This window comes from Cyrtonyx montezumae, unplaced genomic scaffold, assembly GCF_038088225.1.
Source record: "Cyrtonyx montezumae isolate F1298 unplaced genomic scaffold, pur_monq_1.0 scaffold_10, whole genome shotgun sequence".
NCBI classification, from domain to species: Eukaryota; Metazoa; Chordata; class Aves; order Galliformes; family Odontophoridae; genus Cyrtonyx; species Cyrtonyx montezumae.
The window spans coordinates 42,705,430-42,718,578 of NW_027071826.1; the positions used below are offsets into that span (position 1 = coordinate 42,705,430).

General features: G+C 47.2%; 1 protein-coding gene across 2 annotated transcripts in view; it reads left to right on the forward strand.

The window, feature by feature from the left end:
- The first annotated feature begins 1,086 nt into the window (after positions 1–1,086).
- Positions 1,087–13,149, forward strand: part of CRACR2B (calcium release activated channel regulator 2B) — a 36,628-nt gene continuing 24,565 nt past the window's right edge. Inside the window, exons 1-3 of one of the 2 annotated variants that reach the window (XM_065755125.1) lie at positions 1,087–1,751; positions 3,560–3,641; positions 12,880–13,103. In XM_065755125.1, the coding sequence (XP_065611197.1) occupies positions 12,891–13,103 (213 nt within the window). In that variant the 5' untranslated portion in view covers positions 1,087–1,751; positions 3,560–3,641; positions 12,880–12,890. Of the gene's footprint in view, positions 1,752–3,559; positions 3,642–12,508; positions 13,104–13,149 lie in introns of those variants that run through there. The other variant, XM_065755124.1, reaches the window with a different exon arrangement.

Below are 13,149 nucleotides of genomic sequence, written 5' to 3' on the forward strand. Positions count from 1 at the left end.
GTATTGATCCCTATGTGCAGCGAGCTAGGATGGGTTTCCATAAGATAGCTCACGTTATTCACTGCCTGCATTTTGGACTCGATGCTGGGGGTGGAATCCTCCCACCTGTTTGCCTGCTCCCATGAGCTCAGCTTGATGTTCAAGGTGGTGATAGGAGGTTTCAGCTGCAGTAGTTATGTTTTCCTCACGGAGCCGTGCAGTGTCATTCCCGCTCCTGCCTGGTGCTTTTGCTTGCTGTCTGTATAAGGGCTGAGGTGCAAATGCTTGTTTCACTTCAGATAAATGAATCCAGAATGACCCGTTTTGAAGCATCCAAGAAGCAGTACTGTAGCAATCAGTGAGGCTCTGCCCTCTGTCACTGTGCTTCCTCTAAGGTAGTGCATGGCCCAGCAGCTCCAAGGGGAGATGCATAGTGTTGCTCTCATTGCTTCTCAATATTTTTCAATGCTTTCTCTTTTCTCCTTTCTGCATCCTAAAGCTTTAATTTCCCATCTGATGTAGAGATGGATTTCCCTATGCGCAGCTCAAATTATAGTTTTGCTAAGCAAACCCGACCTCTGCAGCTGCATGGGGAGCACTGAGGTTGGGTCACCACATGTTCTGCTGCAGGACAAAGCACAGTGTGCTCTGCTTACGCTTTGTGCTTATGCATGCCAGCCTTACATATTTACATATCATCAGACAGACATTCAAGGGAAAGAAACAACAATGGGGGTATGGGAGGACTGGTATCTCTGTGGTATATGTAAAAAAAAATGTAGTAAAGCAATTAAGAGAAGTGTGTGAGGCTGTGTGAAGGGATGTGCAGAGAGCTGCCAGGAGTGCAGCTGGGTTTAAGCTGCAGGTAGGGGTCCGTGCTGGCTGATTGCAACTGCATGGCACTGTCTTTGCTATTTACCGTGCTTCCCTGAAAGGAGGGAGATAAAGCTGGCAGAAATCCTGTTATGGCTGTGCACCATCCAGCTCCTGGGAAGGGAGAGCGTGCACAGGCTGCCCAGACAGGAGGTGGAGTCACTGTCCTGAAGGTATTCAAGACCTGTGGAGGTGTGGCACTGAGGGACATGGTCAGTGGCAGTGGTGGGGGAGGGCTGGGGGGTTGGACTAGATGACCTTAGAGGTCTCTTAGAGTCTTAATGATTTTGTAGCCTTCAGCAGACCAACTCCAAGTCAGAGCAGTGCTTTCAGTACTCCGTAACATGAAGAAAACAGGCTGAGCTCATCCTTTGCTGAGAATTGGAGCTGTTGGTGACTACAGTGGCAGTATGGCATTAGTAGATCTTTCCCTATAGTCTGACTCTTGGCTGATGTCGGCTGAGCCTTACTAGGCTGCAAGGGCTGTGGTCAGAGAAAGTGAGCAGTGTGCTGTGCTGGGAGGAGCTGAGTTGAGGGGATGGGATGTGTAAATATTGTTCAGAATGACTTGCATGTAACCTAGGCATGTGGACTAAATGCAAATACTCATGCCATTTTTCAGGTGGGACGGGTTGGCCAGCAGAGCTTTCCATCCCTCTCCACTGTGAATCACCCGAGGCTGAGACCTGGTGGCAGGCACTGGGCCAGCTGCCCTCCCAGGCAGCTCCTGAGCTTTGCCCAAGGAGGAAGGCAGGCGTCATCACTGAGATAAGACACAGCAGAACCGAGACCTTGTTCCCCTTGGCAGGCGTGGCTGAGTTTGCAGCCTGGAGGAACAACCAGACCTCACCTCTCCTCTCTGAGACATGAAGCCCTGACTCTGGAGCCTCAGAGGGAAGGTGCGTGTGGCTGCGCCCAAAGGGATGGTGAGAGTGGAGGAGAGGCCTCCAGGTCACTCTGCAAGCAGAAGGCATGGAGTTGGGAGCTCCCATGTCTGTCTGCTGGGGTTGGAGGTGCTGCAGCTCACTGGGCCTGCAGAGCTTGGTGCTCTCTGAGCTGCCCCGAGGTCTTGCAGGGCTTGTCCCTCTCTTCAGCTCCCCAGTTTTTGGAAGTCAGGAGTTCTGTTGTCGTGAGCCGTGCCTTTCTGCCTGATATCATGGGAGCTTGGAAAGGAATTCAGATTTATTGGAAGGATAAAGAATGCAGATGTCCTGCATGTCCCTGCAGCTGCATGTTTCTTCCATTTCACGCTTTGCTTCTGTGCTCAAGAGCTCCCTTCTTTTCTTCTCACCCTCTTTACTTTTTACAGGAACTGTGCAAGGTTTCTGCCTTTTAGACACAGAACCCAAGGAGTAATCCTCTGCTCCAGTACAGATGCACAAAACTCTTTGATTTAATGCAGTTCCTATGGCACAAAAAATCTTTTGCTTCCCATGCAAATCTGGCTGCTTGTTCTAAGCTGCTGCATGCAAAAGCACCACTTGTGTAGTTACTCATGCTGGGCAGAGTGGTGCGAGCTTTATGTAAAGTATGAAGGTAAGATTTTAGAAGGTCATCAGGGAGCACAGCAATACACAGATTTATGCTGGATGGAGATCAGCGTGGTAGTGCTTCATTCGTGGTGATCCCATAAAGAGCTCTCACCAGCTTGGGGTTGAGTATCGCTTTCCCCTTACGATGTATGACAGTTGTTATGGCTCTGACTCCTCTTGATGGGTCCTTGGTATTGAGGGATGGACCCCAAGGTAAGGAAGTGAACAAGCCTGCCTTTCCGTACTTGCACAATCCTGCTCTCTGCAGTTTCCTGCTCTTCAGGCACAGTTTTGAATGCAGACCACTAATCCAGTTGAGCTGTACACGCTGCTCTCTTCCCACATCATCTACACTCAGGAAGAGGAACTGCGTTCAGCAAACTGTGCTTCTGCAGTGTGGAGAGAGCTGTCCTGGCAGAACACAGCACTGGCTCAAGAGATTCACTGAATGATATTAGTGTGGAAAAAAAAATGCATTGTCTATATTGAAATGAAAAAAAAATCTGTATGTGCACATGTCACGTTTCTCTTCATTTTGTTTTTCCTTTTCCTCCACCTTCCTGTGGTGATGTTGCTCCTCTCCTGTTTTCAAACTTGTGAGCTGGGATCCTGGGCTGCACCCAAGCGTGGGATCGGAGCAGACTGTTTCAGTGACTCACCTCATCCTGACGCCTGAGCCCCTCTCCTCTGTTCAGATTGGGCACATGGCATTCAGTCTGTAATCATGCTTGAGAGCCCTCACTGCTTCCCGAAGTGTTAGAGAGGCTGCAATGATGCTAAGATTGGTTTAATCCAATCTGATCTGTAAATGCACTTCTCTGAACAATTAAAGAGTGGAGGGTGGTAGTCAAGTGTTTTTGCTGAATCAAAACCCTTTTTGGCATCTGAGGATGAAGGCTTTTTCTTTTCAAGGTGTACCACTAAATGCACAGGATATGCCATATGGTTGGATTAGCATTTCTATGGGAACCATAACTTTTTGTGCTTCTTGACCTTTACTCACATAATGCTAAAGATTCATTAATGCTCCAAAACACCTTCTTTGTTTGTTCAGTAAGCTTGTTGTTGTGATCACTACTTGGAGAAGCTTTATAAGGGACTGCAGGAGGGAGATGAGAGGCAGGCAGGCTGTGAGGCACAGAAGGGCGACTCTTTTCCTTCTCTGTGCTGCTTAGGAGCATCCCAGCCAACACGAGGTGTGCAGGCTGAGACCACAGGTCAGTGTTAAGCATCTCTGCAGCAACAATAAACAGAACGGTGAGTATGTTCCCCTGCTCAGAGGCAGGTAATGCACTTAGTCTGATCTTTTCTTTTTGCCTTGGCTATGTAGCCAGGGCCTGCCCCAGAAGGTGTACGGTTGTTCTTGCTGCCCTGCTCTAATGGAAGAAAACTATGAGGAAGGTCCCACCTTTGCCTCTTGCAGATCCTTCATGTCTTGCTGAGAGCTATTCACTTTGCGTTTTGCAGCCTGATGAGGTCTCTGCTCTTCAAGTGCCAGCTCCTAGTTTACCTCTCCTTTTCCCTAAGCTTTCTTGCTTCTCTATGAGATAGGCAGTGAAATGATAAGTCAGTGGCATCAAGTTTGAGGAAGGTCTCACAGGGACGGTTTCCAGCCCTGCTCTTTTTGAAGTGTAGGCTGCATGCCTGCCCTGAGGATCTCCAGCTGTACTGGTGTGACCTTACAGCACAGATGAGATATCATTGCTTCCTTCCCATTTCTTCCTCTCTTGCTCAAGGGAGCTTAGAAAGAAGCCCTTCCCCTTCACAGCTGTGCATGCGGCAGGATTATGAGGAATTTACGCTGGGAATTGAATGGCAGCATTCCTTGTGCCTTTATTGCACTGACTGCTGCTAGCCTGCATTGGAAAGGGGACGGGATGCAGTGGGAGTGCTGCAAACCACACCTCCTGCCGGGACCTGCTCGGATACTCTGTGTACAGTGGCAGTGTTATTTCTTCCTTTGCTTTTTGGTGTGGAATACTGCTGGCTTCAGGGAAGGAGAGCGAAACCGTCCTGCTCCTGGAGGTACCTGGGGACAATTGCAGAGAGAACATGGGGTGGTGGAACCGGGGAGGGGGAGGAATTGAGGGAAGGAAGGCTGAAGCTCTCACAGCTGCTGTGCCTCGGCAGAGTTTCTGCCTAGGAACTTTTTTGTTCTGACTTCCTGTCTTCCCGTGGCAGAGGGAGAATGCAAGGATCAGCTTTGAGGAGTTGGAGATGCTTGATTAACGTGTGGTGAATTCTTCAGCTTGGGTTACCCAATGATTTTGTAAATGCTGAACTGAAAGCACATGTTCTCCATTCTGATATGGTTCTGCAGGTTGCTTAACCTGTGCTGGTGACCAGTTGGTTTTGGAGCTGTGGGTTTAGAATGTCACTGCAATGGCTGCATTGCATTGTCAAGAGTAAAGAGAGAAGTGCCTGCTTAGAGTATGTGGGATTGTGATGTTTTCTGAGTACAACTGTACTCATCTGGTACGATTGAATACTAAGATCTTTTCTCCTGCATACTTTGTGAAAACGGAATTTGTCTTTAAAAACATTTGTTAAGAAGTTTTCTACCACCTCACCAAAGTGCTCCTTTTACCCCCTATTTTCTGCAGTCCTGTGTCAGTGCTGCTGGTGTGGGCTTCTGACCTGGTGACAGTTTTCAGCAAAGGAGGGGAGATTTCCCCTCAGTAATTCCGACTTCCCCAAGCAGTCAAAGCAGCAGAAAAAAGGGATCTGAGCGTAAGCACCTCTCAGACAGCATCAGCTTCTGAGTTGGCTTGAAGTGCTGCTGCTTGCTAATGTTACCTGGGAGGATCCCCACTGAGAGGTAACTGAGCATCATGCAGAAGTACTATGGCCATTTCTGTGAGGCACAGAGTGGGTTAAGTGTCTTCTCATGATCAGCTTTGCCCAGCTGCTTCAGCTGTGTTTGTTTAAATAGCATTTGCAGAAAGGTCAGGCTGTCCGTGGGTCCCATACATTGCTTGTGGGCGAAACCAGTGGAGCAGCAGCTGCAGAGAGGCTTATCTGGGGAGTTCCTGTCTAGAAACCCTCTCCCTACTCATTCCTGCTCAGTAATCTTTACTTTTTCGTTTTTTTTAATCCCTTAAGTGCATCTTGAGTATTCAGTGTAGTGAGGCGAAACTTCTGTCTCTGTCCTGTTGCTAACATGCAAGCCAGAAATGATCACAGAGGTTAGATCACTCTGTCCAGTTCTCAAGAGAGGCTGGAGATGAGGAAAAAAGGTTTAACTTCCTGCATCCTCCTGCAGCTGTATCCCCCTGGATAAGTGCTGTTTAGGTGCCACAGAGATCTTGCTGTTTAGGAGGAGGAGAAATCACTCCCAAAATTCTTCAGTATGCAGTGTGAGGGGGTGCTCTACCCAGGAGTAGAGTTCCTGCTTCAGAAGGGGACTGGGTGGTCTGGTGCTTGATCCGTCTGTGATTTGGGAGCTCTGGACAGCACGAGGCTGCCAAATGTTCTTTGTATAACATTAAAATCCAGATCAGGGATCTCCATCAATGAAGATGTAGCTCTTTCCCCACTAACGTTCTTTGCAGCTGACGTGGCCAAGTGGCACAAGTCCGGTGGGACTGCTCTGGCTTCTGGGTGCTATTGCAGGCACAGCCTGCACTCCACATGCGTGCTTTGCTCAAAGAGCAGGTGAGGCAGCTTCGACGCAAGCACTGGTGATGTTTGGTTCAACAAGCTGGGGAGCTGCTCTGGACTTGTGTCATTTCCTGAAAAGATTATTTGCAGAGTTTTGAGTGTCAACTTAGGTCTTGAAGCTTCTTCCTTGTTGGGGCGTTGCTGGCTGGGAGTAGAGGAGGAGTCAGGGGATCTGTTGTGATGGGGTTCTCCTTGCTTGATTTTCAGCTAGAATCAGAAACAATCCAACACATCTGATGTCAAGTGCCAAGTCCTTTGTCATCTTTCCTTCTTTTCCTTTTATCTTCACCTTCTGCCTTGCCTGTGCATACTGCAGATAGAGCAGAGCACGTGTGGTGAACATACCTGAGGTAAGCACATGGGACCTCCCTGCTAATTGCTGTGCTCAGAGCAGTGCATGCCTTCAATTTCGCAACACTGCTAGGAGTGATCAGCTGGTGAATAAAGGCTATATTATCTCTCTGCAATTAAAAAATCCCATCTCTCTCAATTACTGTTCTTGAGCGGATTGCTCCTGTCCTCTAGCAACCACATACTTGTGGTAGAATATTAACAGCAGTGGCATCAGCAGGAAATTTGATACTGCTCAGAGCCTTTACTACTTGACTAAGTGAATTCTATTTACTTTCTCCTGGCTAATTGTGTCCTTTGTGGATGTACAGCATGATCTCCGATCTATGGAAATACAATGAGTTCTTCTTGACGCCAAAGGGCATAATACTGTGGGGTTTTTCCATTCCTCTGCCTCTGTGGTACATGAGATGAATCCTGGCATTGCAGTGTTTGAGATGTTGCCCTGTTCTGTTTTGTTTCATTAAAAACAAAACAGAAAAATTGAGGAAACTTGTTAGCCTTTTCAAAGCGAAGGAATTTGTAAAATGAGTTGCTTCTAAAGTAGCTGTTGCTATTTGTCATGTCTTACTGCAGGCTTGCACTTTATTTTCTGGAAAATCTGCTGCATACTAGTTACACTGACACATGCTGGACCATTAGATGTTTATGGAAAAAACGTGGTTCGGATTTTGTTTTTAATTGCTGGGAATTAACTCCTGGCCCAGATATCGTTAGCGGAAAAATTGAAGCTTTCTCTCCTGCTCCCCAAGACAAACAAGCCAACAAAGCCAAAACCCCAATAAGCAGGAGCGGTTCCAGAGCAAACACGCGCCCTCCGTGTTTGCAGTGCCAACACGGTGACGCTGCCAGTGTGACAGCTGTGAAGTGTCCTTGGCTCCTGATAGCTGAGGAATGCTGTGTGGGCGCTACAGAGGCGGAGCACTTGTGGCACTTTCTGGGGGAAACAACGTTGTTTTAGGACGCTTTGGATACCTGTCCGTATTGCAGAGCGGCTGCTCTGACAGTTCTTGGCATGTGTTGGTGCTTTCTGTTGTGCTGTGGGATTATGAAGCTCGGAAAGCAGTGGTGAGTGCAGCTTCAGGAAGTCCGTTTCCACTCACGTCTGGAAATAGAGAACTAGTACCAGCCTCCCTGTGCAGATAGGGGTGTAGAGTCTTCATCCAGCGGGTTTATTTGTGGCCTGACTTCTTTTACAGAGTTCTGCAGGTTGGTATGGTAAGTCATAAAGAATTTCTCTCTGATCTTTGAGGGAAATGGTGCTTAGTGGCAGAGCATGTCCTTGAACATGCTGCTCAGAATGAGAGTCCATTCCAGCAGTCCTTAGTTCTGGGATATACCTCTTTATCTTGTTGACCTGTCCCATAATGAAGTCATCTGTCGATAATGCAGCATAGGTTAGCTCAAAGCTATCAAATGGGGCTAATCTCTCACTGAATAAACAACACAGAGGTTCCTGGATTCGTTCCTATTTCCTTAAAGGAGTACAATCAAGTGCAGGCAATTAAAAGAGAGAGAGTGTGTACCAGATATTACACCTGATTGCAGACTCACAGCCCAGGGTGTGTATAGGTTCTCTTAACTTCTAAAGAAAAGAAAGACCTTATAAAACAATTGATGTTTTTTCTAATTTTTCAATGTATTTCTTTTCCTGCCATTCCCTTTGGGAATGGAGAACCCAACAACCACCCAAACAGATCCCAAACAATGGAAATGGAAGCAAATTTCCTACAGAAGAGAAAGATTAAAATTGATTTTGTGCAAAGTATGCCGAGAAGGAACTTTTCTCCCTGCTTTCCTCCCAGCCTTCTCAGGGGCTGTGGCAGAGCCTTTTAAAGCAATTTCCAACAAATAGGTGCCCAGTGCCTTGGAGCGACTTTTGGAAATCCAGCCTGCATGGAAGCATGTTTGACAAACATGGAGAACGGTGTGTTTCTCTGGCAAGGCTCATTTCTCCTTTACGTACACCTGATGAGAAAGACTTGTCTGACTGTAATGCAGACAGAATATGTGCTTTTTGCATGCAGTGAGGATACTTGTTGTACATGTGTATAAGTAATGATAATCATTGTAAATATGTGAGATCAGCAGTCTCACAGTGCTATAAAATCCAAGAGCCTGCTCACTTATGGAGGTGTTTGACCTCCAAGAAGAACTGTTTTTACAGTAATTACTGGCTTTCAAAAGAGCGGGAGAGAAAGGAAGGTAAACAGAGCAGATGGCAGACGTTTGATTTGAAGTATATTGAAGATATAAGAGCCCATAAAGCTTTTGCTGCCCTTTTCTTTTAAATCCTACTTGTTGTGCAGCTGCTCCTAATGCTTCTATGTGCAAGCAAATGCTTTGTGCTTCAGTATCTTTAGGACAAGAGGTAATGGCTTTAAGTTGCACCGGAGAGGTTCAGGTTGGTTATTGTTTCTTCTCTGAAAGAGCAGTGATGCCCTGGCACAGGCAGCCCAGGGGGTGGTGGAGTCACTGTCCCTGGAGAAGTTCAGGAACTGTGCGGATGTGGCACTGAGGAGCATGGTCACTGGGCATGGTGGAGGTGGGCTGGTGGTTGGACTTGGTGATCTTAGAGGTCTTTTCAACCTTGATGACTCTGTGATTTTGGCATGCTCCTGCTCTGCATGTGTCGTAAGCTGGAGCAGCAGGCTTCTGCTGCAGAAACACCTCACCATGGTCCTTCTCTCTTTGTGTAACATGCTCTGGGGCATGGGAGCAAGTCTGCCTCATTTGGTGTATGCATCAGAGGTGTGATCAACACACCTGAACACCGCTGAGGGAGACCTCTGAATTCTTTAAGTGCTCTTGTATCAGCCTGTTTTGTGGCACACCTTGGACACTTCCTACGTGCCCATACAGAATCTTCTTTACGAATCCAACTACCTCAGTGTCACCAAATACACAGCAGTACAGGAACAAAAACCTGCTTTCCTTTGTAGTTCTGCAGACCCCAAGCATTGTCCTTGCACCATAATCCAGGTAAGGCACTTAGCCAGTGTTCCTTAGTTTTTCCTTTGTTCACTGTAGGTTCATTGTGCTGCATTCTGGCTGGACTGCTAGGAATGCTGTGTGTTCAGCATCTGTACAGTGCCCTGCCAGTGGCCGAGGTCATCTGAGGACTGGCTGTCAGAATTTGGCTGTGCTCCCCACTTTCCTCATCAGGTTGAGAAAAACCCCAAAGTTGTCATGTGCACACGGTGCTCATGGTCGCATAGATAAGGGCTTGGTTGTTGATGGTGTTTGAGTCATGCCTTTTCTTCACCTTTTTAGCACTGCTGCTACAATAGCAAGAATTCAGAGAGAATAAATAGGAAACCATGACCTTGTAACACTATCTTGAAAACAGTATCTCCACTTTCCAGGCAATGCACCTTGTGTTGTGCTTCCCTTGCAGACCCTTCAAGTTCTACCTTCAGGTGTTTATTTTTCTTCAGTTACAAGGCTTTCAAATTGTTCTGATGCTTGAGTTTCACAAGTAATTATCAGTCTCCAGGAATAGAATTTTGAAATCAAGTGCCAGCTGTTAGAAGAACTGGAATCAAATTGAAGGGTTGATGATGCCAGCATGGGCAGGTGGCATGGCTTGCCCAGGGCGGTACAGTGCATTGAGTCAGGGTTAAGATTCAGGTCTTGTGATTTCCCAGAAAGTCTGCCTGTCAGATCCAGCTGATTTTCTGGCACCACTTTGCACAAGACAAACTGCAGTTTATGCTGTGAGAGGTTAAAATATTCACATAAGACTGGTTTGAGTTACCTCTGTGTGGAAAGCACCTGGTGTTCGTTATCCTTACTGGCAGTCACGTTCTTCCTGTGCTTTGTCCGAGATAATCTGTGTTTGCTTTAGACTCTGCAACCCGGGAAGGTTTTCTTCTAGATGCAAGAGAATTTCTGCATGCTAGGCCCCACCTGCACTCACCATGACAGGAGGCAGCTGTTGTAATGCACAGATCCTAAGGGACTGTCTTCTCTCTCTTGAGCTCTGTGTCAGGTTTTTTGCACATTTGACATCTGCTCAAATCTGGACTGTGCAGTACCAGAGCTGACTGTGAGGGAAGGGCGAGCTGTAGAATGCGGTGTGCAGAGGAGGTTACCTGCAGTTGGAGCTCATTGGTACTTTTTTGGGTCCCAAATACTTCCATCTTCTGGGGTAGATCTCCCAGGCCCTGGTAAAGAGTTGTTAGTCTGGGCTGGATAGGCTTTCTTGTGGCCCTCTGCAGATGTTCTGGTGATGGAAACTGTAAGCTTGGGATCAGGCTTGTAAGCTTGGGATCATGGTAGTCTCTAAGTGTGGAAATGCCTAACTGGTGTTGTCTCAATGACTGCCTTGCCCTGCTGGATGAAACCTGAAGAAAAGAGTCCTGCCAGGTGAGAGCTGGAGAAATGAGTTCTGACAGGTCTTTATCATTGGGAGGTGACTTGGTTACTTCTCCGTGTGCAACATGGCACATTTGGTTGACCAAAAGCATTAGGTTCTTCTATCTGTCTCTTTTGCCTCCTCTATTTATGGTGGACAAGTGTGGCTTTTGCTAACTTGGTCCTTCTGTCCCTCAGCTGGCTTTGCTGGCCTTGCTGCTGGACCCCAGCAGTATAAGGAGGAAGCTGGGATTCTTTGTTTCTTTCTGACTTCTGGCAGATTTGCCATTGGAAGCAATGTGACTGCCCAGCCAGTGGGTAGAATCAGGCTTTAGCCTCCACATTTTGCTCTGTTGGCCCAATAATACGAAGAAGCTTAAGCAGAAGGGTTTATTTGAAGGAAGAGCAAAAACCCCCTACCCACCACCACCTCATTTTTCATGCTTTCTTTCCTCCTTCCCTTAAAGCATGGGCCCAGCCCTGTGTCTGTTGCTTGCGAGGGATGACTGCTTGACTAGAATCGTATAGTAGCACCAACTTACAGAAAGTCTTCTGCAGAGTTTCAAACAAATATTTTTTCAAGTGACACTAAATGGATGCCCTGCAAAATTAACCAATTTGAAAATGAGACATTCTGCTCGTTCTTTGAAGCAGAACAACCCTCTGGCTCGCGGACCAGCGGTGATGAATGGAGTCACATAGCATGGTACATAATCACCTTCTCCTTTTGTATTAGTTTCATGCAGTTCTTGCATGTGACATTCTTCCAGCCCATCGTGTGCTTTGTCATCCCAACGTACTAGGATTACAAACAGAATTAAGCTGCTCGTTATCGTGGCATCTGTACATGGCTTTTAACTTCTTGGTTATTTCAAAAACAAAAAGGGCCAAGCTCTCTTGGCTAGTGCTGTGTTTAAATCTGCTCACAGCCTGCTTGCACAGCTCACTTCTGCCCTGCAATGCAGATCGCGGATCTGCAGGAGAAGCTCAAAGCAGTGCAGCAAGGCTTAGAAATGTGGTGCTGGTGCTGAAGAAAAGCTGTCTGGAGCGTGTTACGTGGGAGCAGTAAGTCGGAAGGTGGGTTGGGGTAGGGATGTGCTGTGTGCATCTTTATAACCCCAGGGCTGTGCTTAAAGGGGTGTTTAGCCCTTTTGTGTTGGGTACTTGTAAATAATGGGAATTATTTTCTTTGGCATCTGAAATGTCTCTGTAATTGTGTGGTTTCCTTCCTACAAATGTGAACATTTCAGATTAAAATTCTGCTTGGCAGCTTTTGAGCTCTCAGAACAGAGGCAAAAAGGGCAGGAGTGCCCAGCTTATTAATTTTTTCCCATCTTACATCCCAGTATAGGAATGTTCTGACCTTTTTCTTGTGTGCTGTAATAACATGAAAGAAGATGGAGTTAGTATTTGGGAAGTGTTCACAAGAAACAGAAGTGGATGGTCAGCTGTGGGGTCTGGGTGGGAGAGGGCTGGGAGAGGTATTCTTGTTCCTCTTTCCTTTGTCTCCTGCACAGATCCTCCACACTGCCTTTGTCCCACTCTGCAGTTGTGCAGGTTGAGTACAGAGGGGGAGGAAGAGCCCATTATTACCAGAGGAAGCAGAGGAAGCACAAACAGAGAAGAGCATCGTGTTCAGGGTACCTGTGGAGCTGCCCTGCTCTTGGTGTTCAGGCTCCATGTCTCAGCTAACATGGGAGTTCCACCATGCACCCATGCAGACTGACCTGCGTGCGTGAATATTTTTTATCATCTCTGCTGAAACCTTCCCTTGGCAATAGGCTGTCATCAGCAGAGAAGTGAGATTTGCCTGTGGGTCAGAGCAAGAGGAGGATAGGTGGTAGAAGAGCATCCTTGCTATGAGCAGGGCCTGGAACCCATTGCAGTGTAGAGTTACAGCTGCATTGAAGGCTCAGCTATGCCTGTATTGTGTCTAGCATGCACCTCCGATGAGCTCTCTGTGCACTAACACCCTAGCTTACTGCTTAATAACAGACAGTGATGTTGAATATTATTCTTTCAGACCAACAAGATGAGTAACTAGATGATGTATGGGTTTGTGTTTGACTGGGGTTTCTCTGTTTCCTGCCCTACAGCTCTTCCATTTTTCCCTGCCCTGGGGCGAAAGGCGTTGAAAAGATGGAGAACCAGAGGGACTCTCTCCTGGGATACATCCACTGGGAAGCAGAAGAGGAGGGGGACGAGGAGGATGAAGTGGCTTCTGGTGCTTCTCCTTCCAGCCAAATGAGTGAACTGGAAGAAGTGCAGGTGGAGATGCTCGAAAAGGCGAGGGAACTCTTCCAGCTCTGTGACAAGGACGAGAAAGGCTTTATCACCAAGTTGGACATGCAGGTGAGAGAGGAGCTGTGAAGTAATGAGTGGCAGGAGAGAGGAGAAT